Source organism: Leptosomus discolor, chromosome 5 (assembly GCF_034619465.1).
Source record: "Leptosomus discolor isolate bLepDis1 chromosome 5, bLepDis1.hap2, whole genome shotgun sequence".
NCBI lineage: Eukaryota > Metazoa > Chordata > Aves > Leptosomiformes > Leptosomidae > Leptosomus > Leptosomus discolor.
In genome coordinates, this window is record NC_141395.1 from 32,520,393 (window position 1) to 32,545,340 (window position 24,948).

A 24,948-nucleotide genomic window follows, 5' to 3' on the forward strand; every position below is an offset into this window, starting at 1 on the left:
ATACTTGGTAAGGACCAGTTCCAGATCAGTAAAGTCAGTAGCACACCCCTGCTGCCTTCCCAGAAGTTGGAGAACAAAAACAGTGGAAAAACTGTTTGACTAATTTTTTGTTTGCTTTCCAAATTGAAATTCACAGCAGCCTAAAGCCAAGAACCTACTATTTGGAAACTATAACCTATTCCCCTTTGCGGCTCCCAGCTTTTAGATGAGTAAAGTTCTGTGAGTTGAAGCACCTTCTGAGTGGTCAGTGAGCTTATCACTGCATCACTCATTATGATGGTATCTGTAAGACACTGCAGTAGAGCTAGTCCCATAATTCAGTTTATATTATGCTGCATGTAATGACTTTCCACCTCTCTGAAGATCCAAGTTCTGTTGCTCCAGCAACAACAAAGATTTAATCCTATTTTTGAGCAAAGTCAACAAGTGTGATTGCATTTGACTGTCAAACTTGAACCTTTGCCTTGGGCTCCCAAGATGTTTTGCTGGTAGAAAAGGTTGGTGTATTACAACTTCAGAGGCTATGATTTTGTTCTGACTTGTAAAATGCACAAACTTGTTTTTCACTGATGTGAAACAGCTAAGTGCTCTTGCCAGGATCCTAATGCCTAGAGAGTTAGAAATATAAGATCTAATAACTGTACCTAAAAATACCAGTGTTAATGGGGCTGTGGGGGCAATAAGTGACAATTTTATGTAAAGACATATTTTTGTGCCTTAACATGAGCTCAAAGGATACCATATTGCAGCTCTGGAAATACACATCAGAAAGAAATGAAACTGATATTTCATGTATTAACTAAGTTGCAAATCAGAACTAAATTATTTCAAATATGACAAGTTCCATTTGACTCTGAAGGCTAAGTACAGCAATTTGAAGTTTATAGATGTCGCTATTCTTAGTTTTCTCAAGATAATAGGTAAGTAAAATAAAATTACTGCAGTAAATCAGGAGTGGCTTAAGGGGATTTCTACAACTTTGAGAACGAAAGCATAGATAAATAGAGAACATTTGGGACATAAGCAACTCTAGGTAGTTCCGGACAATAAAAAAATTTTATCATAAAAAGTACTGTGATTTTTATGGGCATTTCCCAGCCCACAATCATAAAGAGCTTTGCCTTTTCAAGAAACCAGATTAAAACCATTCATAAACATGTCCTGAGTGGTAGCTTTTCCTGCTGCTGGACATAGGACCTCTGTAGGACCTATTTGAAGGACCTATACAAAGACCTTAATGGTCTCGGGACATTCTGCAAAGCAGCAAAATATAATATTCACATGTATTGATATTTTCGATACATATATGGTTTAGATATAACTGTTGCCCTTTCTTGAAAAGAAAGGAAAAATGAAATCTGCATGTATGCATCTTATTTCCAACTACAAACCTGGCACTCTTTTATGAGTAAAAATCGTTTTGGCTTTCAGAGTTACAATTTCTTAATTACTAGGACATGCACCAAAGCATGCTGGACAGGGCTTCACTCCAATAAAGTAATTTCAAAATGCATTCAGTCTTTAACATGCAATAATCTTATCTATTCCTCGATGAAGCAGCACACAGTAAAGGATGAACAGTGATGGTTTCAGTCCCGTTCTTTGTAAAATTGTAATCTCTGTTCTATTTCATGGGAAAATATAGAGGGACGATTGAATCTCTCCCTGTCAGTCTGCAAGTATGCATGTTTGTGTTGGTGTACAAATGACTTTTTTGACAATAAATTGTAGATACCACATCGTTTCTATGGAGGCTTTGTGTTTTTTCGTCAGCTAAACTGTCTGTGCTGCACTGCACAAGGTTGTGTGTTAAGGACCCATTGTTCAGATCAGTCACAATCGGTTGTACTTTCTCTTTCGGGAAAGATGAATAGTCATGAAGCTACTCTTTACATCTGCTTTAGAATATATCCTCTTTGAAAATCAAATATGATTATCACATCACTGGTGTTTTTTAGCTCTTCCATTAACATCTTTTGTTCCCAAGGCGGAAGTAATCACTGTAATTGCCCAGGAATTTCTTGGCATATGCATCTGATTTGCAATGAGGACTTGTCATGTGCTGGCAGAATAATATACTGCTGATTTCTGAACCATGAAGTGATGTGTTACCAGAGTTATGTTCTGCGGTATCTCTCAGCAAAAACTTCCTTCAGGGGTTAAGATTAAAGTATGCCTTTGTTGCCTTTTTTTGGTGACTACATTTTTGTACCTACTTTGACCCAAAGCAAAATAAACAAAGTAGGGGGGAAAGGCCAATAATTAAAAGGCTGCTTACAGTTTCAAGTTTCTGTAAGTTTTCTAGAGAATTCAGCTGAGTGTACCATTAGAAGCCCTTGCCTTGGATAACCACTGTAGATTAGTCAATGACCATTATTTGTTTTCCAGAGGCATCCTGCATGTTCTCATTGGGGCTCTGAGGATTCCCTGACACTTTCTGTTCCTCTCACACATCACCCTAAGCCTAGCCCAAGTGGCAAGTGTCTTTCTGGTCAGACAGGTCTTTTAAAGACCTGTAAGTGGCATTCAGTGTTAATACTGATCTTGCTTTTTCTCTCTCTGATCTCTGCAGAGAGATTGACTTGGCAGCTTCTTCCAGCAGCCACTTCCGCAGGATGTGCTCATCGCCTTTTCCGTCAGACCCATATGCTTTGTGGCTAAGAAAGCTGCTCTCTTTTCCCCTGGTCTCTGCCCACACACTGAACGGATACACGTTCTCTCTCTTTCATAACCTGAAACATTACGTTCTCATGCCTCCACCCGTAGTAGCAATGAATGTTTCTGTATTGGCTTAGTTTCATACAGGGAGCCAAAAGAAAACTCACATAAGGAACTGTTTGTCACTTAAAAGACAGAAGTCTACATAAATATGCTTCTAAACTGTTCATTTATATTTCCAGTGCATTATGGGCCTGTTAAATGACCAACAGTTGCAGATATGTAGCTGGCAACCTATGTGTACTATATACTATATAGGGCATGAGAAATTTTAAATGTCCTCTAAGTTTTTTGTGGGGGATGTCTTCACAGCCATGCAGGGGAGGCATTTAATGCTATAAAAACTAGGGGTGACAAGATGAACGTAAAGGGACTAGGATTAACTGCCTCTTCAGCACACTGTCTTGCAATGAAATCAATGGAAGTAATTTATCCAGGGAGACAGTGGAAGTTCTAATGGTTGTGATATTCAGAACAGATCAGACTAAACAGCTAATTTGTATGTAGTAGACTTGTACGTGCAGATGTGGAGGTATGCCATTTTTTTGGCATACATATCTTAACTCTCCCAGCTTTTAAGAAATTGACCCTCAAAAAGAGTTTTACAGGAAGAAAATCACTTAGATGACCATCATATATGTTCCACAAACTTAAATTTGGTAGTCTTTCCATTCTTCCAATATTTTTCTTCCCCAGGGATGAACTTCTACTTGGGAATTTCCAGAAGTCTTCCTTCATCTTGATGTATTCAGCAGGGGCACAGCAGAGTACAGTCTGTTCGTGCTTCATTTCTGAGTTCTTGTTTTTCCTGATAATATTAAAACCAGAACAGAGCAGAACATTTATTGCATGAGCTATTTTAAAGGTTAGACATAAAGTGTACTTGACAAACAGAAATTAAGTCTTTCCAGTTGATAGTGCTGGTTTTTTAATCCATCTTTTGCATTGACCTGGATTTGCTCTTTTAAGACTTACTTTAGAAAGATGATACTATTGGAAATGAGCAACCAAAAAATCTTGGATGCAGAGCAGATTTGAAGATGTGCAGCTTTTATTCTTTATAAAGGTGACTAAACCAAACACATACCATGCCTTTTTCTATTAAGGAATCTTTTCAGTAGAGGATGGGACATTGATCAGTTCATGTCACTACAGCTCATTCCTTGCTTATTGCTCTCTGCAGGTACTCAGCGTGCCAATGCCCGAGCTCCAGCTCCTTACAAAAGAGATTTTGAAGCCAAGCTGAGGAACTTTTACAGGAAGTTGGAGACTAAAGGATATGGACAAGGCCCAGGGAAGTTGAAGTATGTTGAAGAATCTCATGAAACTGGATTTATTTCTCAGGCAGCTTGCCTTGCCTTGCACGTCTACAAGCTTCTTCCCATTAAAAGGAATGCAGATATTATGGTTACCCTTGCACTTCTGGAAATGTAAAGCCTGTCATAAAAGACTTAGCGCCAGCATGTGATTCATAGCAGAGGATACAGCAAGTTCTGAGCACTTCTTTTGTATGTTTTCTCCAACTATATTTTCATACAAACAGTATTACCAATACAGGGCCAAAAAGCACTTTGGGAAGAGGCATGCAGAACAGGAGGCATCTGAATTCTTCCATTATATCAATTGCTATGATTGAAACAGTTATATTTTCTCATGTCTTTTTCCACTGAAAAAACTAGGTAGGCTTATTTTTTGTACATCATTGCCTGTATTGATACCCCAGTGCTCTTTAGTAAAGAGGACTCATAAAATTAAATATCACTAAATTCTGAGGATTGCCTTAAAGGAACTGCTAATATTTTTACTTCAGCACTCTGAATGCTAGAGTGCTTGGAGTGAGGTCTTCCCTCCTTCATTTATTTGGTAATCGTGTGATTACATACTGTTATGTTAAGGATCATCATCATAAGATACTTTAATAATTTTTTAAATTACCAAGTCTTGTGACAGCTGTCAAACTCATAGTTTGATACTCTCATAGTAGCTATGAGGGTCTAGAACTTTTTTAAAACTATTTCTTCTATTAGAATAAGAGGGTAGGGTATTCTTCTTTGGGTTTTGTTTGATTGTTTTGGTTTGTTTTTTTTATTTCCCAAGCCTGTCACTTCTCATATTTTGCAGAAATTTGTGCAGAGCTCAGACTTCATTTATATAAACTTATTAAAAGTTTTCCACAACTGAAGTGGAATTAAAATGGTATTGTTTAGACAGTCTTAAGAGGAAATGATTGGACGTTGTCTGCCTATAACATAATGAAATAATAAACACTTAAAGCTTAATCTATGAAAGTTTTGTCATGAATGCTTGGGCAAATAGCTGGTAGAAGCGGATGGCATTTGCTACCTGTGAGATCCTGTATTTCTTGCAGCTTTTTTTTTCCTGACTTGTTTGCCACCCCACTGTGGATTTTTAAGCAGAACAGCAGCTTGATTTTTGAACAGGAGTTTTCTCCGGGTTCCTTTCCCAGGCGTGCACTGACCTGCTCATTTTTTTTATTTTAAAACCAGGACCCCAGCACAACTTGTGTACTGTCTGGGTCCTCTTGTTGCCCAGATACCTTTCCAGTTCCTGGCCTCTCTTTTTCTGTGTCCTCTGCAGAATAGCACAGTGCAACAGTGACTGATCTCTGCACAAACAGTAAGGCCAGCAAGGGCTTTTGCAAGAGGCTGCGTGGCAGGGTAAGCTGCCTCTTTTCGGGCAGCAGCAGCTCCCAGCTTCGATCTGACTGACTGATCAAACGCGCACATAAGGCAGTATTTGAATATAAAGCAAGCTAAGTTTCAGGAGACTAATTAAACACAGGTTTTTGGCAGAAGATAAAATGATTAAGTAAGAAGGATCCTTTCACCTCTTATTTTAGATCTTTGTGACACTTCCTCACTTTCACAATTTAAATTTTTTTTTTTTAGGAGGTTCATTATGTTTTCACATGTGATGTGTCAGTGTAGTTTTGAACAAACAATTGCCATTCCTTCTAGACTTTTTGTCCCATCACACTTACGCTGGGAATAATGTAGGCATGTGTAATTCTGGAGTTAGCACTTAGCGACTTTCCCACAGTTTTATCTTTTTTCCTTGTTAAGAGATTGATTTTTACATAAAAGGTTAGATTCTTGCTTACAGTAGGACTGATTTGGAGGCCCAGCCTTACAAAAGGATTTTAAACTTAATGAAAATGCTCACTTCAGGACCTTTCCTATTGAAGCCTTTAATTTAAGGAAGAACCAGGGTAGAAAAAATAAAACTACACTTCTTTGTATGAGAGACATTTTATTGAAATCTAAAGTAGATCCTTGAGGGAGACAGACTAACAGACAGAAGCTACCTGATCTGGATCAAATTATCCAGCTGAAATGTGTATCTCTATGAAGTCACCCTGTTACCTTGCAGTGTAAATAGATGTTTCCAACAGTGGTTCATGCTCACGAATTGCTGTTTCAAAATTATTTTGCTCTTCAGATTAATCATTAGGAGAGACCACTTGCTAGAAGATGCCTTTAACCAGATCATGGGCTACTCAAGAAAAGACCTGCAGAGAAATAAACTCTATGTCACGTTTGTTGGGGAAGAAGGGTGAGTAGTACAGGGAAGTAAATGTGATCTCAAAACTAAGTGTGTCTTGCAGCTGCTGTTTCACCAAACTTCTTGTGGTCTAGAATGAAAAGAGGAAGGATTACAGTCAGCAAATGCCACACACATTAAGTCTAGAACATACAGCTGTTCAAGATGACTTTTTAGGCATTGTGAAATGTAATGTATCCTGCCTTTGCAGAAGTAATGCATGTGTTTATGTGAATTTTCACAATAGTTGGTGTGTGTTTCAGAATGTTGCTGGGAAAGCAAAGAAAAAACAAACAACTTTCTCATGTTATTTGTATTTTTTTTCTGTCAGTACTGACACTGTATCTCCAGTGCTTGTTAAAACACAGCTGCCATTTGTTGGAGGCAGGGTGCTTCAAGAGTAGGCTAGAGGCTCAATCCTTAGTTCAACTCCTGTCTGAATCAATGGGAGAGGTGCTCACTGCCTCTCCAGGCCAGGGCCTGTGTCACAAATAAAAGCAACTAGGCTGTTGCTCATTGTCAAATAAACACAAATATTCCTGACATTTCAAAGTCACTTCAGAGGATGCTCAGTCTGTGTCTAATGAAAGTCTTAACGTGTTGCAAGTTGCGAGATGTGCATTGCAGAGCAAGATGTGGTTAGATTTTCTTTGCAAGTGAAACTGGAACAATACACCATTTGCCTCTTTCGTCTCTTCATTTGTGACCCTTCTGTCAGATCAGATCTTAAAGCCTACTGCTTGAGGCACAGATGTTTTTATTGACGTATTTCATGAATGTATTTGTAAATACATTCAAAATTTTATTCCAAGATATTTAGGAAACTGCAGCACAGAGCTTTTGGAATGCTATAGTGTGTATTATTGCCATGCAATGTGTGAGTCCTTAAAATACGATGTAATAGAAACATTTTATACAAGATTAGATAAAATTAATCTGTCTTTGAAAACCCCTAAATCCTGTTGTTTGTTTAAAGTTCACCATGAAGTGCTTAGTATTAATAAGGACTCACTGAAGTCTTAAAATAAAAAATGTTGTCAGCTGAGAGCCAAGTGTGGACTTGTTCGTATAAATAATATCACCATGCTGTCTGAGGAAAAATTCAGAACTGGAATGACAAGGCTGGTGCAGGATGAGATTACACTGTATTGACAGAGTAGGGTGGGGATGCAGGAACAAGGCCTGTCTTAGACAGCCCTACCAGCCTTTACTTTCACAGCTACAGCCTCGACTCAGATTTAAAAATTAAAGGGAAAATTTTAAAATCATACATGAGAGAGAGATTGATCCAGATAGACTGTCTACTTTCATCAGACATCAGGCTTTTGCATTTCATCACTCAGTACAGCAAGATGAAGAGTGACATAGAAATGGGGGTGACATATCCTGTTCCCATTATATCCACCTTTACACAAGACTCTCTTCCTAATGGAAAAGAATGAGTTAATTAAGGGTGGAGTCAAACTGAAATTACATCAATTCTTTATTTACAAACCTGTGTTTTGAATGAAGAAGGGTTGTGTGCAAACAGTATTGTTTCATCAAAGATGGTGCAAGGATATGTATCACATCAAACTATTCATTTGGCTAGGTGTAGAAAGACGGGTCAGGGTGGAGGAAAAGAGGAATACTGAAAGTTAATTGTTTCCTATTTGCTCGTCCTTTTCCTTTTTTAAGTGTGAGTTTGCTCTTGCATTTCTTTTCCTCTCAGTAAAGAGGTGTAAGTCTTAAAGTAGTGGTTAATGAAATCCTCACAAGTTAAAACCTTTTAGTAACTATTGATTTATTAATGTATAAATAAGTAAGTGGGGCAACTCAGACATAGTTACTGCTGTTCATATGATATTTATCATGTCTCAATGTTTGGTATCTTCCTTGAACCTTCAGTTTCTACAGTCATGCAACTGTGATGCTAGTTTAACGTTTTTACATTCATACTTCATGTGGTGATAAATGAAGAAAATTTTGACAGAAGTAATGTGGTTGCTTAAAGTTATTTTCCCTAAGTTCTATTAACTATTAGCAGAAGCTGCTTTGCATTTAAGAGGGGTAAATCTAAAGCATTAATGGTGCTTCCTAGGAGACGTGAGTCATGTTGCCAACAACATATTACTCTACTCCTGAATACCCAAATGCCCCACAGTTGCAGCTGTTGTGTGGCTGCATACCTCTTATATGAAGTTGTCTCACCCTTGTGCCAAGCCTTTAATTGTGGGATAAATCTGACTGGCAGTGCAGGACTCTCATGATTGATTTATTTAACATGACTCACAATAACACTGCGTACAAAAGGAGCTGTATGAAATGGCTGGTAGTCAAGCACATGATTTCTATTCTATCTTAAGATTTCTTAGTGAGTCTGATTATCCCAGAAGTCTGCAAGAGTCTTCCAGATGACCCTTTACTTGATCCTGGTATTTGTGCCAAGATCAAGATCCAGCAGTTGTCCATGATATCAAACCATTTTGGTTTTTTTTTCTTCAGTTTGAGGATGGAATCTGCCCTTCTTGCCAGGGTAAGGATCTGTTTCAGTACTTCACTTCTGAAGCTTAACAGAAACAAAGTGCTTCCAAATGACCGAGGGGAAAATGTTTTTCATTCAACAGAGGAAATAAGCTTTGTCCTCAACTTGATGATGGTACCTAGCCTTTACTTTCTTCACAACTTCATCCTCAAAAACAACTCTCATCTATGTCTTCTGTAAAATTTCATGAGCCAAAACACAAGTAGCAGAAGTCCTATGTAAAAGCTGACCATCTCTGTGATACTTCTGCCTGTGCATTGTCTTATTACTAAAGCGAGACCTTCTTAAAAGTCAAATATGAAATCTTAAATCTGTAGAAGATATAACTTTGTATCTATTTGTTAGGATTGTAATAGTTTCTGTTCACCGCAGGAAAATCCCTAGTTTTCTGTTTTCCAACTCTACCAGAGCATTCACTTCATTCTTAACTCATTTCACTGGTGACCTCTGCAGCATAATGTCAAAATTCAGTCTCAGTGCTTTGTCAGCAATGGGTTTGTTTATGATCCAGGAAGAAGGGGTGATTTAGATTCTTTGTTCATTAGTACTGGAATCTTGAATCAGCAAAAAAAAACCAAACCCCAAACAACAACAAAAATAAACAACCAAAGGAAATGCACTTTCCAAAAGACATTTAAATGCACTCAAGTTTGGAAGACAGACAAGAAAATTTAAACCAAGAGAGATAAATCACTGAAGTAATCTCAGATTATATTGCTAGGGAAAACAGAAATATTATCCTTCAAATTGTCCTGTTGTTGCAAGCCTGCAAAGACAAAATAGGACCATTGTTAATTTTCATTCTTAATTTGTCAGATGCAGATAGGTCTAATGTTGGCTCTTTTCGTGTTTTCTCCTCCCCTCTGCCCTCAATTATTTGGTTATATTCCTGTGGCAAAGAGGCCATTACAGCTGGAGCCAAAATTTTTGATGAGAGCAGGCCGCATAGAGCCCTTCACTTAGGAGTAGCTCTGTGAGGACTTCACATACCTTGGCATCAAGCAATCTGCAGAATAAAGGTTCTGGTTAAAATCTTATGAAATTTTAATTAAAATACAGCATAAGGAATGTAGATTCAAAAAAGCATTTCTTTGCACACAATGAACACTTTATAGTAATGTCAAGTTTCTCTTTAAAGGTTGGACTACAGTGGACCTTCAAGAGAGTTTTTTTTCCTGGTGTCTAGAGAGCTCTTCAATCCGTATTATGGTTTGTTTGAATATTCAGCCAACGATACCTATACAGTACAGATAAGTCCCATGTCTGCTTTTGTAGACAATCACCATGAGTGGTAAGAATTATTTTTCTTTTTGTTTTTCAAGCATGTTTCCTGTTATTCCTACTTGTACACAGTTGCTTATATCTGCTCAGACATATAACACAGAATCTGATCTGTTTAACCAGCAGCAAAATAGTTGCATTTCTTTAGACTTTCCTGATTTTGTTTTCTCTTGTGGTTTTAAATTGTCTTATTTCTCACAAGATCAGCAAAACTATGATTTGGAACGTGTACCATGGGATTGTCTCACAACAGCTCTCTGCATTTCTTGTACATTAGCAGTTATTTCATGAAAGCAATATTAGCCTCTTGTGCATTAAGAAAAAAGAATGAAACGTTTGGTTTCTTGTCAACTAAGGAAATTAAGGGAGATTTCAAATAGGCGTTACTGTTTGTAATTTGAGTCTTCCTAAAGAGTACACAGGTCTCCTCAGTGGAAAAAACCAACATATCTATTGGAAGGAAATCTATGGAGGTATCTTAATTGGGCGATGAGGGGAAGACTGCCGATTACATCGCTCTTAAGCAAAGTCTGTACATACACACATACTTCTAAAATTGTTACCAAGGATTTTTACATAATTCCATTTTCACAATATAAGCCAGTTTAAATTGCGCTCCATTGATTTAAGCCATGTCATCGCCATAAGTCTGTAAAGCTGTGCTGAGGATATTAACAGAGAATTCTGCTGTGTCTGCAATTAGATTACAGTAATAGTGGAATGACAACTGCTCATCTGTGTAGGACAGATACGTACTGAATTTTTATTTATTGGAAGCCAGTTATGAAGAATGGGTATCAGAAAGGAATCACATTACTAGTCCTAAAAATTAATAGGAAATTAAATGGTTGGCTGCATCCAGTTCAGTTAGTTGAAGCAACCTACCTGTTGAACTCCAATACTGTAACAATAAATGGCATATGCTGTATTGGAAAAGCAGAACAGTCTGGCAAAAAGGGGAGAAAAAACCTTATGTGCTATGCAGCTTCTGACAACGTTTTGTATTCAGCCCTGGCTTCTGCAGTGCCAGACCAGAGACCTTGGGGTGACAGAGGCATAACCCCCTCTCTGGGAGTGCTGGTGCCAGTGAAAGCACTGGTCTTGTACAGCCTCAGGGGGAATTCAGAAAATGCAGCTGTGACAAGCAGTTAGGCATGGAAGGAGAAGGCTCTGCATGTCACATCCTCATCTTGCAAACCCTGTGTACAGGCAGGTGTAATAAAGCCCTAATCTTTCCAAGAAAAATGTTGCTGAAGATGCATAAACAGAAAGTCTAAGAAACATTATTTTCTTTGAAAAAGAACACTAACTTAAATCTAGTTCTAGAGATGGAACTTTTCACAATGGATCTTTATTCTCATGGGAATATTTGCAAAGACCCTGCTATTTCAAAGTTGCTGCCATCTGATCTCAAATCCGTCAAACTCCCTCCCTCCCCCACACCCCTCCTTACACACCCAACAAAATGAAGATAATAGGGGGGAAAAGAGAGAGGGGAGAGGACGAGATTATTTAGATCCCATTGGCATAGGGATGGAGAGCACTGCAATACATAAAAAATCTTCCAGCTAATGTTTGTGAAAAATTTATATAGAACTCCATAATCACCAGTCAGAAGAGGGAGCAAGGAGCCACTGTAAACAGAAAAGACAGACAGCAAGAACTGTCAGGCTGGGAAAGGGTAGAAAAACCTTTGGCCTCCCAGTAACATGAAACCAAGTTAATCCTATATGGGGTGTGTAAAGAAAAGAGACAGTGGCTATCATTTTGGAAGATTTGCTTTTATAAAGAGTCTGGCAGGGGTTAATGGGTTAATATGGATTTGACATTTTTGAGAAGTTACAGCTTAGGTGTCTGAGGGATTTTCCACGCCCTGCAGACTTGCATTTTTTCTGTGCCTTACTGAGAACATAAAAGAAACACAAGAAAAAAAACCCCAAATACCACAATTTAGACATAGCTACATGATTTTAAAATGCTGTTTGCAAATATATGTAAGTTTTGATGACAGTGCAGTGTACAAACCACAAAGTTTCAGTATAACGATTGTAACTCTTTCTCTTCCAGGTTCAGGTTTAGTGGTCGAATTCTTGGTCTTGCTCTGATACATCAGTATTTGCTAGATGCCTTTTTTACACGACCCTTTTATAAAGCCCTCCTCCGAATGTGAGTACAATTGTTCCATCTCCTTTTTTTGTTTGGTTCCTTCCCCATGGACGATACCATCTTGTGTATGGATAAATTAGGATGTTTTATTGCCAAAGAAGACAGACCATTATTTATAATATAATAATTTCATTTCAATCCAGGACTCTCTTTAGAAGAGTACTTGTTTCCGCTTGTGGCTATTAGGCAGTTACCTAATAACTCAGAATGTTGTTTCTGATTATCATGTAAACCTCATGTTTTGTTTTAGCCATGTTATCAGCTTTCTTCTACAAAATCTTACATTTGAAGTTGTACAATGAAATGCTGTGGTTTATTCCAGATACTAATAGAGTTCTTATTCATCTGTCTTGTAATGACTCACAGGATAGGATATGAATCACTTTGTAACTTGGACTGCAAGACCCATTGTCAGAGGTAGACTGATTGTTGGCAATCTCTGTTTTGAGGACCTTTACTCTGATATACTTTAGACTTTGTTTTCAGAACTACTACTCCTGTTCTGGCTGAAACAATGAGAGCTGCATTTGCTCAGCATGCTTGGAATTTAAGACCTACTGAACTTCACTTTTTGTCCTCCATTTGAAAGCTGTTTTTGAGAACTCTGGAAGGTTTGGGTTTTTTTTAATATGATCATATATTCTAATAGTGTGGACTAATGCATCCATTCCTATTGCACATACATTTTAAAAGTACGTAAATGTTAACAGCATAATTTTTAATAAGAATGAGGACTAACCCCAGATGGACTTTATTACTGATATTGTGTGACTGCCATATTAAATTGTTCTACTTGGTGGTTCTCTAAACAATAAAATTAAAAATGAGGGGCAGCCACCTTTGTACTCAACGTAATTTATGCAACTTCCCCATCTAAGCCCTGGACCTTTGCTTTCCTCAGAACTGATGAGCCATCCAGACTACCTCTGCAGATGGGACACTGCGCCCAATTCATCAACTTTGATGTAGGATCTGTTACTGCAGGATGTCACTTAAACTACACTTGAGTGTCCAGGTATAAGTACAGGGCTTTCTTCTGACTTTATACAGACCCAAGAATAGAAGCAGGCAGGGAACCCTGCCGAGGAAAAGTACCTTACTTAATGAATAGCCCCAGTGTCCTATTTCAGAGAATGATTTAAGTAGTTAAGAAGAATGGCAGAAGTTGCCACCATGGTATTAAATATTATCAACAGATGATATGTTTAAAGCTTGCAATAGCAACTGTTAAAGACAGAAAGTGGCAGTTGGCTTACAGGTTGGATTTGGAAAAGAAGGACCAGGTAAGAGGAAATATGGCTATGGGAAAAGGTAAAAAGATATTTCTGTGGTAAGCAGGGTATCCGAACAGGCGTCTTTGCACAACAAGGAGACAAGAGAGGTGGTAGTGTAGTCACATAAGCAAATAGGATAGTAGTTGCTTGTTATAAAAACTTACCATTTCTCTTAGGATTTGAATTTGTTGTCTCTTCAATCTATGTGTTTTCATAATTCCAACCTATTCCTCACAGGAAACATGGGACAGACACCATAAGCTTAAAAAGCAATGTGTCTTCAAATTAGTACATTCTGGAGTTTTGTATGCTAACGAAATTATTTTGTGTTATACAGCAACTGCTATTATTAGGCAAATAAGCAGAGATTTGAAGTCATCTTTATTCAATTGACTTTTCTCTTGGCTCCCATTCTCAGTCTGTTTTTCAGGACTGTCCTATCTGAGTCTAGTTACTGAGCACACGCTACTGCCATCATCTGTGTTTGTGTGTTTTCTTTTTGTTTATGTTAGACTCTGTGACCTGAGTGACCTGGAATATCTTGACGAGGAGTTTCACCAGAGTTTGCAGTGGATGAAAGACAATGATATACATGATATCCTAGATCTCACTTTTACTGTAAATGAAGAAGTTTTCGGGCAGGTGTGCAAGATTCTTAATTTAATTTCCTTTGTGTATTCTACTGCTAGATAAACATTTATTTGGGCAGAAGAATGATTGTCATTCCATGCTGATTTGAACTTGTTTTTATGAAATTCTAGTTGATAAAAACAGTGCTGAAATCTAAGGAGGAATTATTATTTGTAACCAGTCAAACATGTCTTTCTGGTTAACAAGATTTTCTGGGGACTATCTGGAATTCCAAAAGTTTTGATTGCTCTGCTGGAGGTAGTTTACCTGCCTTCTGACTTTAATTGCAGCAGAGTTAGCATTCAAAGGTATTATAACACCTTTGTTATGATATTGTTTAGAAGACTTCACTACTTTAGTAGCTGTAAAGATTGTTTCTTCTTTTCAGCTTATTTTTCATACTAAATATGAAGATTCTTCACACTAAATGGTATTTTAAATATGCTTTTTATCAAAAAAAAAAAATTTGTTGTATGTTCTTTCATTTTACATATTCCAGTTTGCTAAAGTCAGTCTTGGCTAGTGCTTTTTAGGAATTACTTCAACTTAAAAATTTAAATTATTGCAATTCTTTCTTTTGTCTTTATAATATTGTGCTGTCACTTGGTCATTTTTTTCTTAAGATCACAGAACGGGAACTAAAGCCAGGAGGTGCCAACATCCCAGTCACTGAAAAGAACAAAAAAGAATATATAGAAAGAATGGTGAAATGGAGAATTGAGAGAGGAGTTGTACAACAAACAGAAAGCCTAGTTCGTGGTTTCTATGAGGTAAAAAACTCCAAAATGAAATTTACTTTCTCCCTTTATCCTCCCCAAACATTTTTCTCCTCACATACATTTCCCAAATACGGAGTCCCCAAAAGCAGATACATATATAATCAGAAGTGCCCTCACGGATATCAGGGGGGGCGGGGCACGGGATAAGGAAAAAAATTTTTGTTATTGGCTTAACCACTATGGTTATATATCTTCTTTAAACTGGAAAATGCTGTTGATCACTGTATGATTAGCAATGGATGCTTGCTAAAGAGACTTATCTGTTTCTTCATTGGGCCTTTGAGGTTTTTTGTGTGCATGCTGTACTCAGTGTAACACAATAGTATTTCAAGGTATTTCTCTCTTACTTGTTTTAACATGGACAATTAAATGGAATGTATTGAACTTAATTTGTCCTGAAATAATTCAGTATTATTTGCCAATAAAGTTCCCTCCCAATCACTGTGATCCTGCAATGGAAGTGCAGTGTAAGAAAGAAGTCTGTTTCTTTGCCTTTAAAAAGAAGAAAACCCCTTAATTCTTTCCATTCTTCAGACAAATGTTACCTGCTAAATGTCTTAGTAGCAGACAAGCCTTTTATGGGGAGGCAAAAATCAATAAATTAAGAAATGTTGCTATACATTTTATTTCCTTTCCCAGGTGGTTGATGCGAGACTTGTGTCTGTATTTGATGCCAGAGAACTGGAACTGGTTATAGCTGGAACAGCAGAAATTGACTTGAGCGACTGGAGAAATAATACAGAGTATAGAGGAGGTAACCTTAGTTTTTAGTTGTTCACTGACAGTGTTGGGGGGGCCTGGAATTACCCAGTTTCTAAGACAAAAAAGAACCATCCCATGGGTTACATCTTTAGTATCTTCTGAACTTCTGTGGTTAAGTTTGCGTTAGGAGAAGGTAATTTGCCCCTTTTAGTTTGCTTCATTGCTTCCCCATGCAGCTCTTCCCTTACTGTTCTTGTCTGGACAGCATAACAGAGCAGTCCACGGAAAGTGCTGTGCTCACCTGCACACTAGTAGAGTACCACCCAGACACTGGAGACAAATGGAAATGGTAGCCATTCCTAGGAGAAGCTACCTCTTTTCCACTCTTAGAGACAGGAAATTAGAAGTAATCCCAGTGACTGCAGGCTGGCAGTTGAGATAATTTGAGAACAACAGAAGATTTAGGAACTACTTTGAGAGAGATGGTTGCAGCATGATTTGTAGCTTTAGATACATAAAAAGCACAGCATTGGAATGTTTCAGGAATTGGCATTCCTGTTAGTGTTTGACTAATGGAAGAAATGCTCGCAAAAGAGATTTCACTCCTTTTTGTCATAGTAAATTAATTCTCTGCCTTTAAGATTTTTAAGCACTTCAGGAGTATTTTCTTACCTCCTGTCTTTCGCTGCAGTTGGATAAGAAATATGGCATTATTGTGACTAGGGCTGAACTAGGAAAAACTTACTAACTAGTCTCTCAACCACTGTTGTAGCACCTAAAGGTATAAAGGCTCTTGTTTTAACAGGTTATCATGACAATCACATTGTAATTCGGTGGTTCTGGGCTGCTGTGGAAAGGTTCAACAATGAACAACGACTAAGACTTTTACAGGTAAGAAATCAGGTGATCTGTGTAGAAATAGTGTGCATCTTTAAAATTAGGTGCTAAACTAGTCCCATCCAGGTTTATGACATCCAGAAATGATGGTGATGCTGGCTACTGGGAATAACCTGACAGTTCTTAGAGACTAACTGCTTTAAGTGACTGAAGCTCACAGCTACTTTTATAGATTTCCGAGGTAAAATATACATTTAAGATTAAGTATCTGATGTCAATAATCCTTTACAATTGTTTCATTAAAAGTACAATAAGACTTGTAAATATAGAAAAGAACTGCTGTGTAACTGGTTATATAAGTAGGTAGAAATTTTAATAATATTTGTACAGCTTTGGAAGGAGAAGGCTTAGATAGAAGTTGAAGTGCCTCAAATTAGAAAATAATGATGAAAAATTTAAAATTAGTCCAGTTTGATTTTTCACTAAGTCAGCCTGCAGAATCCAGTCATCCTGCTGATGAAGGACAAAAACATCTCAACAGAGGAATATTTTATACATGTAGGTTTAATATTGAGTTAGTTTTTTTAAATTCAGGTTGTCCATCATATCTGTAAAGAAACAGACAAACCCCCACCCCAAACCATACCGTGTTCTGGATCTATTATGAAACCCACTGTTTTTAACAATTCAGAATTTGCATCTGGTCACTGAGTATGATGAAGGATTTTATTTTTTTTTTAATCTAAATACTTAAAAAAGGTCTGTAAAAAGCAGCATGGGACATCTCATTTGATGGAGAGCCAGAGACGTCTGCTTATATGTTCCTATCTCATCTGTTAATCAAAAGCTTTTATCATATCCAGATCATTAAAAATTAAGTAGCCTCTGACCTGTAAAAACCCACGTTTGTTCTATTCATGACAGGTTATAACTAAATCTGCTCAACAGACAGCATTTCAGCAAATGTCAGTGGGCATTCTACCTAACCTTCAGAATTTAGTCTTTTTCTTAGAGTATTTAATAATGGTTTATAAAGATACTGAAATCCACATAGCCAAAAAGGCATAACACGAAGCCATTATCACACAGTATTACTTTTTTATTAGTTCCTCTTAATACAGAATAAAGACAGCAGGGAAAACCTCACTTAGGCCTAAGTTCATGTAACTTGATATTAATAGTGTTTTATTCTACAGCATCTATGAAACGTAATTGCTCTCTCAAAGAGAAACCATTGAAGGAAATTAATCTGAGAAGTTGTCTCTTCTAGAGCCCTACCAGGAAATGGTCTGTTTTCCTTTATCCTCCATTTAAAGAAGCAGTTACCACTTCTGCTTCACAAATTTCCTTCACTGGCAAATGCTTTTATATAAGCATTTGGACTTCAGTGGGTATGCTGCTATAAATAAATTTCTAACCGGCACCATCTGTGTATCCAATGTCTGTGATGTTTTGTTTGTGCTGGCAGTTTGTTACAGGCACGTCCAGCATACCTTATGAAGGATTTGCCTCTCTACGGGGGAGCAATGGTCCAAGAAGGTTCTGCGTAGAGAAGTGGGGGAAGATCACTGCTCTTCCAAGGTACAACTGTGTGTGTATTAATGCTAGAGATACTTTAGAATATCCATTACTGAGATAACAGATGAGCTGTTTGAGAAACATAAACGAGTTTTAACTGGATATGCAAATATACTATGCCTTACATGAAAATTTCTTTCTCCGTTGTTCCAGTGTCTGATGCATCCATTTTTCTTTGAAGTCAGTTTTGTTCTAAGATGGACAAGGCAGTGTAACTGTGGATGACCATCCGTACTGTAATGCTTTTTTTCATGGAAAATTAGATTAGAATGATAACTACTTCTGAATTTGATTTTGTTAAATTTGATTAAATGTGCAAGTATTTACTTACTGAACATGCAGCTCATTACTTAGGAGCAAGAATTAATATGAATTAATTAATATTAAAATCAAATAGCATTTGTGACTGTGTCCAGGTGAAAGCTAATGTCAGACTTCTTGCATTAGACACACGCAGCCTTTAGAGTTTGTTTTAATGATGTAATTTTTATGCTTTGTCTGAGGTCAGGAGTGTTAACAAATACAGAAGAGGCAAGTTATGAACTGCAGAAGAGGTGTATTTTGAGGATGGGTCATTTGACTTAAGAGGCAGCACAGGGACAAGAGAAGATGAAGATTTCAAAGAGAACATGTAGGGTCAATTGAAATATGTGAAGAGGATAAAGAAACAGTATGAGAGTCCAAGATATGAAAGCAGATGTTGAGTTGTACAAGCCCTTGCAGACAAGAGGCAGCATTTAAATTGGGTAATGGCAGGTTTGGAGGAGTAGAATGAGAAGGTTAAGAAAAAAATAGAAGTTGCTTTTCTGAGTTCTCCACTTGTAAGATGGGAAAAAGAGTTGTTTTCAAGCATCCGTAGTAACAATGCCAGGACTAGACTAATAACATATGAGTGATGCAAGAAACATCTTCTAGCATGGATGCTTCTTTGATGAAAAATGACAAATTCTAGTCTTTTCTATATTGTGATCAAGCTGATATGTTTCTGGAAGATTTCATTTCATCCAGTTCTATAATTCTGTAGCTTCTAGAATGGGTTAACAGTGATTAGACAAAGATTAGTGTGTGGAGTGTGGGTGAACTAACTACTTAGTCAGATCTCAGCTTTAGTATGGTGCTTATAGCCTGTGTTGGTAGCTTTGGGCTGAGGAAACTCAATGCTAATCCTAGCCCATCCCTCATAAACAAGATTCCTCAGGAATAACTTGCATCCAGAGTCTCTTTTTAGACACAAGGCAGCTGTCAGACACACAGAGAGTTTCTCTGACCAACAACCCTTAGCTTTTACCTCCAGCATAAAGTCAGAGGCAGAGATGTCTCTTGGGTTGGCTCCTGCCTGCAGGCTGCCATTTGACCTGCACTGAGAAAGTCAAAGACGCAGAAGTGGCGCTGTGAAATCCACAGGCACAGCAGGTGGCCTTTAAACAAAGCCATCTTTCCAGTTTACAGTACAAATAAGAGCCAGGCAACTGAGGATTAAAGACAAGCAAATTCTGGAAACTGCTATTTCAAATCAGATACTCAAATATCTTTTGGGGGCCTAGTAATACCTTGTAGCCCAGTAAGTCTATTTTATAGTTTATGGTTGACTACCTTAGATTCTGTTTAAAAAGAAAAAGCTTTGATTTTATTTTTTTTTTTTAATTAATAATTTCTGACTTCGGAATAGAAGATTTTCTTGTGAGTTTAAGTAAGAAAAGAGATTGTGGGAGTTTTCCCATATATTTTCTAATCCTGGGATTCCTGGTCCTAACAAGCACAGCTTGCAGCATGGAAAAGTTCAGGATATGCCAGAACGGGATGCTCAGAATTTCCTCTGAAAAGGTTATGCCGAGGCCTGGATGTAATGAACTGCAGAATAAAACTGCTTCCTGTAGTGCAACAGGGAGAAATGTGTTGAGAATCTTTGCTGCTGTAGGGTGTTCATCAAGTGCAGGGGAAATTCCAACTCTTCACATTTAGGAGAATGTATCACGCCCTTGAAATTTCACTTATGATTCCTTTGGTTAGGAAACATTTGCTTTTTGTCTCTGTGCTTTTAACATACAAGTGTGAGAATTAAAATAAACAAACATTACACTTGTTTAGTTAAAATAAAACCAGCTGTGTATGGCAAACATCTACAGTTGTCATGAGCTGGCAATTCCTGGCATTCATACATGGAGAACCTTGATCTCATAAAAAAATAAATGATCTTCCATGTTTATGCTTCAATAGGCTAAGCCCTAAGCAGAAAGCAGTATTTGCATTTTTACATTATCCAGTTCCTATGCGCAGTGTAGCTTCAGCCTGTGTCTCACCAGCTTCAAAGCCTTACTGTGCAAACAACAAGTAGTACTGGCTTGAAGGTAAGACATTGTTAACGACGACCCCAAGTAGCAAACTTTCAAGAGGTTTCCAAACAAGCCCTGCATGTGTAAACACATTGCTGGATCTGCTGAGAATGCTGCCCTAGGACTCTGTGACTCTTATTCATTCTCTGATAACTAAAGCATTTGTGCTAAGGCACCATCATTCACTCGTAGCAGTGTTTAGACTTTGCAAATTGCCCTTTTGATTTCAGTGGGAGTGCTTGTGAAATATGGTAATACTTGGTGTAAGGGTGGCAAAAGCTAGGACTTAACAAGTCAGTGGACTTTGTTTCTTCAAAAAACTACTGCACTACTGGAAACATAAGAATACCTGTCCCCTTCTCTTCTTCCTGGTTTTGAGACACAGAAGGCAAGTGATAGAGTTCCTTAGGTATGTGGTTGTGGTCTAAGCAGCTGTGAACATAAATGCAAAAGTATTCACTAGATGTTTACATAATTCCCACTGTTCTACGTAATCAGTTCTGCTGAATCAAAATAGTGAGATTTCTGTAAGGTGCGTGTCAAGTTCCCTAGCTTTTATCGCCATCTTTTACACTAATAAGTCAGTAGCATGTAAAAGGCCCTGATGAAAAGATTGATTATTACAGATTGAGCTTAACTGTTGCTATCCCTGATGCCACTTCTACTTCCTTCTTTTGCACTGTGTTGTATATTATACTATCAGCAGAGGGACTGTTACTCTTTCAGCTCACTTACTGAGAAATTTGGTCCATTGCTGTACATTATATATATGTGCATGTGATGAATCACATGCAAATAGTATTTATGTCTGCCTGCTGGGTTTTAAACCTAAATCACTCTTTTACTACTGTAATCAAAATGAAGGGGAGGTTAATTGGGAATCTCAGCTTCAGGAACCAAGATGTTTTTTTCATGTTGTCATAAAATGTGAGTCCAGGAAGATGAACAGTTAGTGCCCACGTGGTTTGAAATGATGGGAAAAATACTGTCCAGAGGAAAAAAAAAAAACCACTTCCTTCTCAAAGAATTACAAAGTTGCTTGCTAGGGTGAGAAAAGCATGCGTTCTCTCAGAAGACAAAGATCTTAAGTTTTTGTCTTCTTTGGAAAACCAAGTCATTAAAATAGGTGATTGCATTTTCAAAATTGCCCTCAGAATTAAGATAAAACTCAGTTGTCTGAATAAACTTAAACAACATGCTGGCTTACTATTAAACCAGTTTGTAATGAATCCCTTGCTAATTATATACTATGTCTTTTATAATTTGTGGTTTTACAGCCCACACAGCATGATCCATAGTTCTAATGAGTGGCTGTCAGCCCCATGCAACAGAGGCATGTGGTTAGACTGTTAGTTGCTTAAGACTCTTCCACACTCTACACTGAACTCAAGGGAACACTGAGTTCCAGTTGCCCATTTGCTGCTGGGTCTAAATCAATCTCTTTCTTCAAAAGGGAAATTATTATTTTATTTTATTCTTGAAGTACTCTGCAGGAAATGCAATAATTTAATCTGTATCACAGATACTACTTTCCATGGTTTTTTGGAAAGGTAAACGAGGAGTAGAAAGAAAGCTTTCCTCCAGGAGCCTTAGAAGGATGGCTGGGTAGAGAAATTTTGCCAGGCCCCTGGAATACAGGATGGGGAAATGCCCTCTCTGCTTAGCATGTACTAGCACTTCTAAGCACTCAGTATTTGGGGAGGGTGCAAAATTCAGTGTTTTTTAAAGTGATTGCATCTTTGATGTTTGGACTGTGTTTATAATAATAGTGTGATCTTCTGTACTGTGTATACATTCCTTCAGCCTGGTATTTTTATGACACTGTAAGGCTGTAACTGAGTGTTTCAGCTTCAATGACACTTTATAATGGACTCTTATGTTTTTTAACAGATGAGATTAACCCACTTCACTTCAGGCTCCATCCCTGTAATTGAGACCCACTTAAAATGGCGATTAATGAATTTGCTCCCAATTTCTGGGAGTGGTTAGATTAAGTGAGGAGTTGCATTTGCTGTGAGGAGGGAGCTTGCTCAGTCCTTCCATTGACATTATGTTACACACTTACACTTAATACGGATCATACTGATGAAGGGCGGGTCACTGCAGGGAGAGTTTCTTTTTCAGATGGATTGTATTTGAATAATTGTGTTTCACTGCAAAAGAATAAAGTATTTGTAAACAGACACCTGCCAAAATACAAAAAGTTTTTCATCTTCTAAAATCAGTCTAAAGTGAGGCTTTGGTACAAAGCTCCAGGGCAGAAAAGATGCCTCCTCTAGCTTCTCTTCACATAATTTCTTCCTCAAGAACACACTGTATTAATAGTTATGATATGTATTTCACTAGAGCAGGCTCATCCACTATAGTGTTTTAGAAAGTATTATCCTTAGCCTGCCCTGAGATCAGGCAATGATATCCCTTATTCTACTATGAGGAAAAACCTTTATTATCTCCCTTTTCATTCCCCGGAAGGGGTTTTGAGAGTCAGTTCCAAGTGTGTCAAAAACCTGAGGAGATGGACTTTGGAAACAAAGAAATAAATGACGTGGTTGTCCTCTTAAGAAGCAGGGTGGTATGCTAGAGGAACATGCATAGTTTTGTGTAATTACAAAAAGTATTATTCTAAAGGTCGTTGGCTTGTAGGGCCAGACAGGTACAGAGTGTAAATCAGCACAATCAGTAATTTCCCAAGACCATGATCCATATGCCGAGGAAATGTAGAAGGAAGAGCATCTAATTTGTCTGTCCTTTACTACTGTGGGATTGTTTGTTGTATATCTAGAATATTTTAAATATTTCATCAAATCTAATATCTTATGCATATTCAATGTGCTGAAATACCTTGTTTGTGATTCAAATATAGTATTCAAGTATCATCAGTACAGAAAAAAAATACTACTTCTGAGAAAATACATTTAAAGCCAGGATTTCAGAACAGAGCGTCTGAATTGTGCCATGCTATATCATTCTTTTCTCAGGCACGTTTAATGGATAAAATTTGGGCTGCGTTTTGGGCTGTCAGTGTGTTTCTAAAGACCTTCATAAATGCTTCTTACTGGCTGATTTTAATTAGAAGAAAGTAGATTGAACCTCACTACCTGTTCAATTGGAAAACATCATTTGATAGAACAAAGTCTTCTGAAGGAATACTATCTGCCCATCTCTACACAAGCACATGCTAGTCTGTGTGTTCTCTTTTGAACTTTTCAAATAATGTACTTCTTCACCTCCTCTCTTTTTTTCCCCTCAGGGCTCACACTTGTTTCAATCGTCTGGACCTTCCCCCTTATCCATCTTTCTCTATGTTATATGAAAAACTGTTGACAGCAGTTGAAGAGACGAGTACTTTTGGACTTGAGTGATACACAAACCACAGTGCCCAGCTCATTGGACTTCTGTGGAGCTGTCTTCTCAAGGAATGAATTAACGTTTGTATTGGATTTCCTAGAGGAAAATTGTTTCACCATGCAATTCAAATAATGAGGTTCCATGAAAGAGCTTATGTAGCAATTAAAAAGCATTTTGGTAGTGGCAGAATTCTTTACAGTGAAACTAGACTGTGCCTGATGTGCAGGAAAAACCATGTCTTGCAATCCATGGTTTTTCAGGATGGCCAAACTTCTTATGTTTATGTTCTGAGCAAACAAGAAACATGATCTCATGTTGTAGTCAACCTGGCTACTGCAAAACTGACATGTACCCGAAAACTGGATTTCATCAAAGTTGTTGAATAGAAGATTCAAGTCAAAATGTGAGATCATTCAGCCCCTCACCTACCCAGAAAAATTATCAAAAAATTATACAATAGTTTTGGGGGTTTTTAAATTCATAAAGGTACATTACCTTATGCCATATGTTATAATAGCATATCCAGTACTCGCTTTACCTAAGACTATGAGTGCCTGCATGGTGTGCACCGTAGAGCTCAAGTTTCTAGGGCAGAAGTGAGTTGGAAGAAAAGTCAGCAACAAAGGATGTAACAACAACAGCTTCCATTAAGGAGGTTTGTGGAAATGTGTTTGCCACTGGTGTGTATGACAAAAGATGAGCTGTTATAATGAACTGAAGACTGATTTTATGCTTTATACTGCATGGAAACTATTTTAAGAAGAAACTAGCAATTTATCACAGCATATCAGGAAAAAAACCCTAACACAGTGACTTCTGTTTATTTTTATAGGTTCATTATATTATGTTTCTTAGAGTGTAAACAGGAAACAAGCAAACTAAAATGCTATTTCTGGTTTTGTCACTTTCCATGCTTGAACAGACATTCTGCTATTGTTTATTCTTTAAGCACTCTCAAAGGAAAAAAAAATGCCTTTTATTTTTCTAAGAGTAAAAAACTCCCAAAAATATTTTGCACTGAATGTACCAAAGTTGAAGGGACATTATGATCTGACTGAGAGCAGACTGCATCACTATCAACTATCTAACACTTAGGAACCAGGCTTCCTTCACGGTGCCATGTCTATAGGTATCAGGACTGTGCACATAAGTAATAATTTTATAATATTATAAGTGATATTGTAATATGCATTTATTTTAAATGCATCTAGGTCATT

The 24,948-nt window shown here is 37.6% G+C and overlaps 1 protein-coding gene across 1 annotated transcript in view; it reads left to right on the forward strand.

The window, feature by feature from the left end:
• The window catches only part of HECW2 (HECT, C2 and WW domain containing E3 ubiquitin protein ligase 2), a 115,686-nt gene extending 91,941 nt beyond the window's left edge, over positions 1 to 23,745 (forward strand). The window contains exons 19-28 of the mRNA XM_086465208.1: positions 3,902 to 4,022; positions 6,178 to 6,291; positions 9,942 to 10,094; positions 12,152 to 12,250; positions 14,037 to 14,166; positions 14,778 to 14,924; positions 15,573 to 15,687; positions 16,441 to 16,526; positions 17,941 to 18,053; positions 23,634 to 23,745. Of these exons, the coding sequence (XP_086321334.1) occupies positions 3,902 to 4,022; positions 6,178 to 6,291; positions 9,942 to 10,094; positions 12,152 to 12,250; positions 14,037 to 14,166; positions 14,778 to 14,924; positions 15,573 to 15,687; positions 16,441 to 16,526; positions 17,941 to 18,053; positions 23,634 to 23,745 (1,190 nt within the window). The remainder of the gene's footprint in view (positions 1 to 3,901; positions 4,023 to 6,177; positions 6,292 to 9,941; positions 10,095 to 12,151; positions 12,251 to 14,036; positions 14,167 to 14,777; positions 14,925 to 15,572; positions 15,688 to 16,440; positions 16,527 to 17,940; positions 18,054 to 23,633) is intronic.
• Positions 23,746 to 24,948: the final 1,203 nt, after the last annotated feature.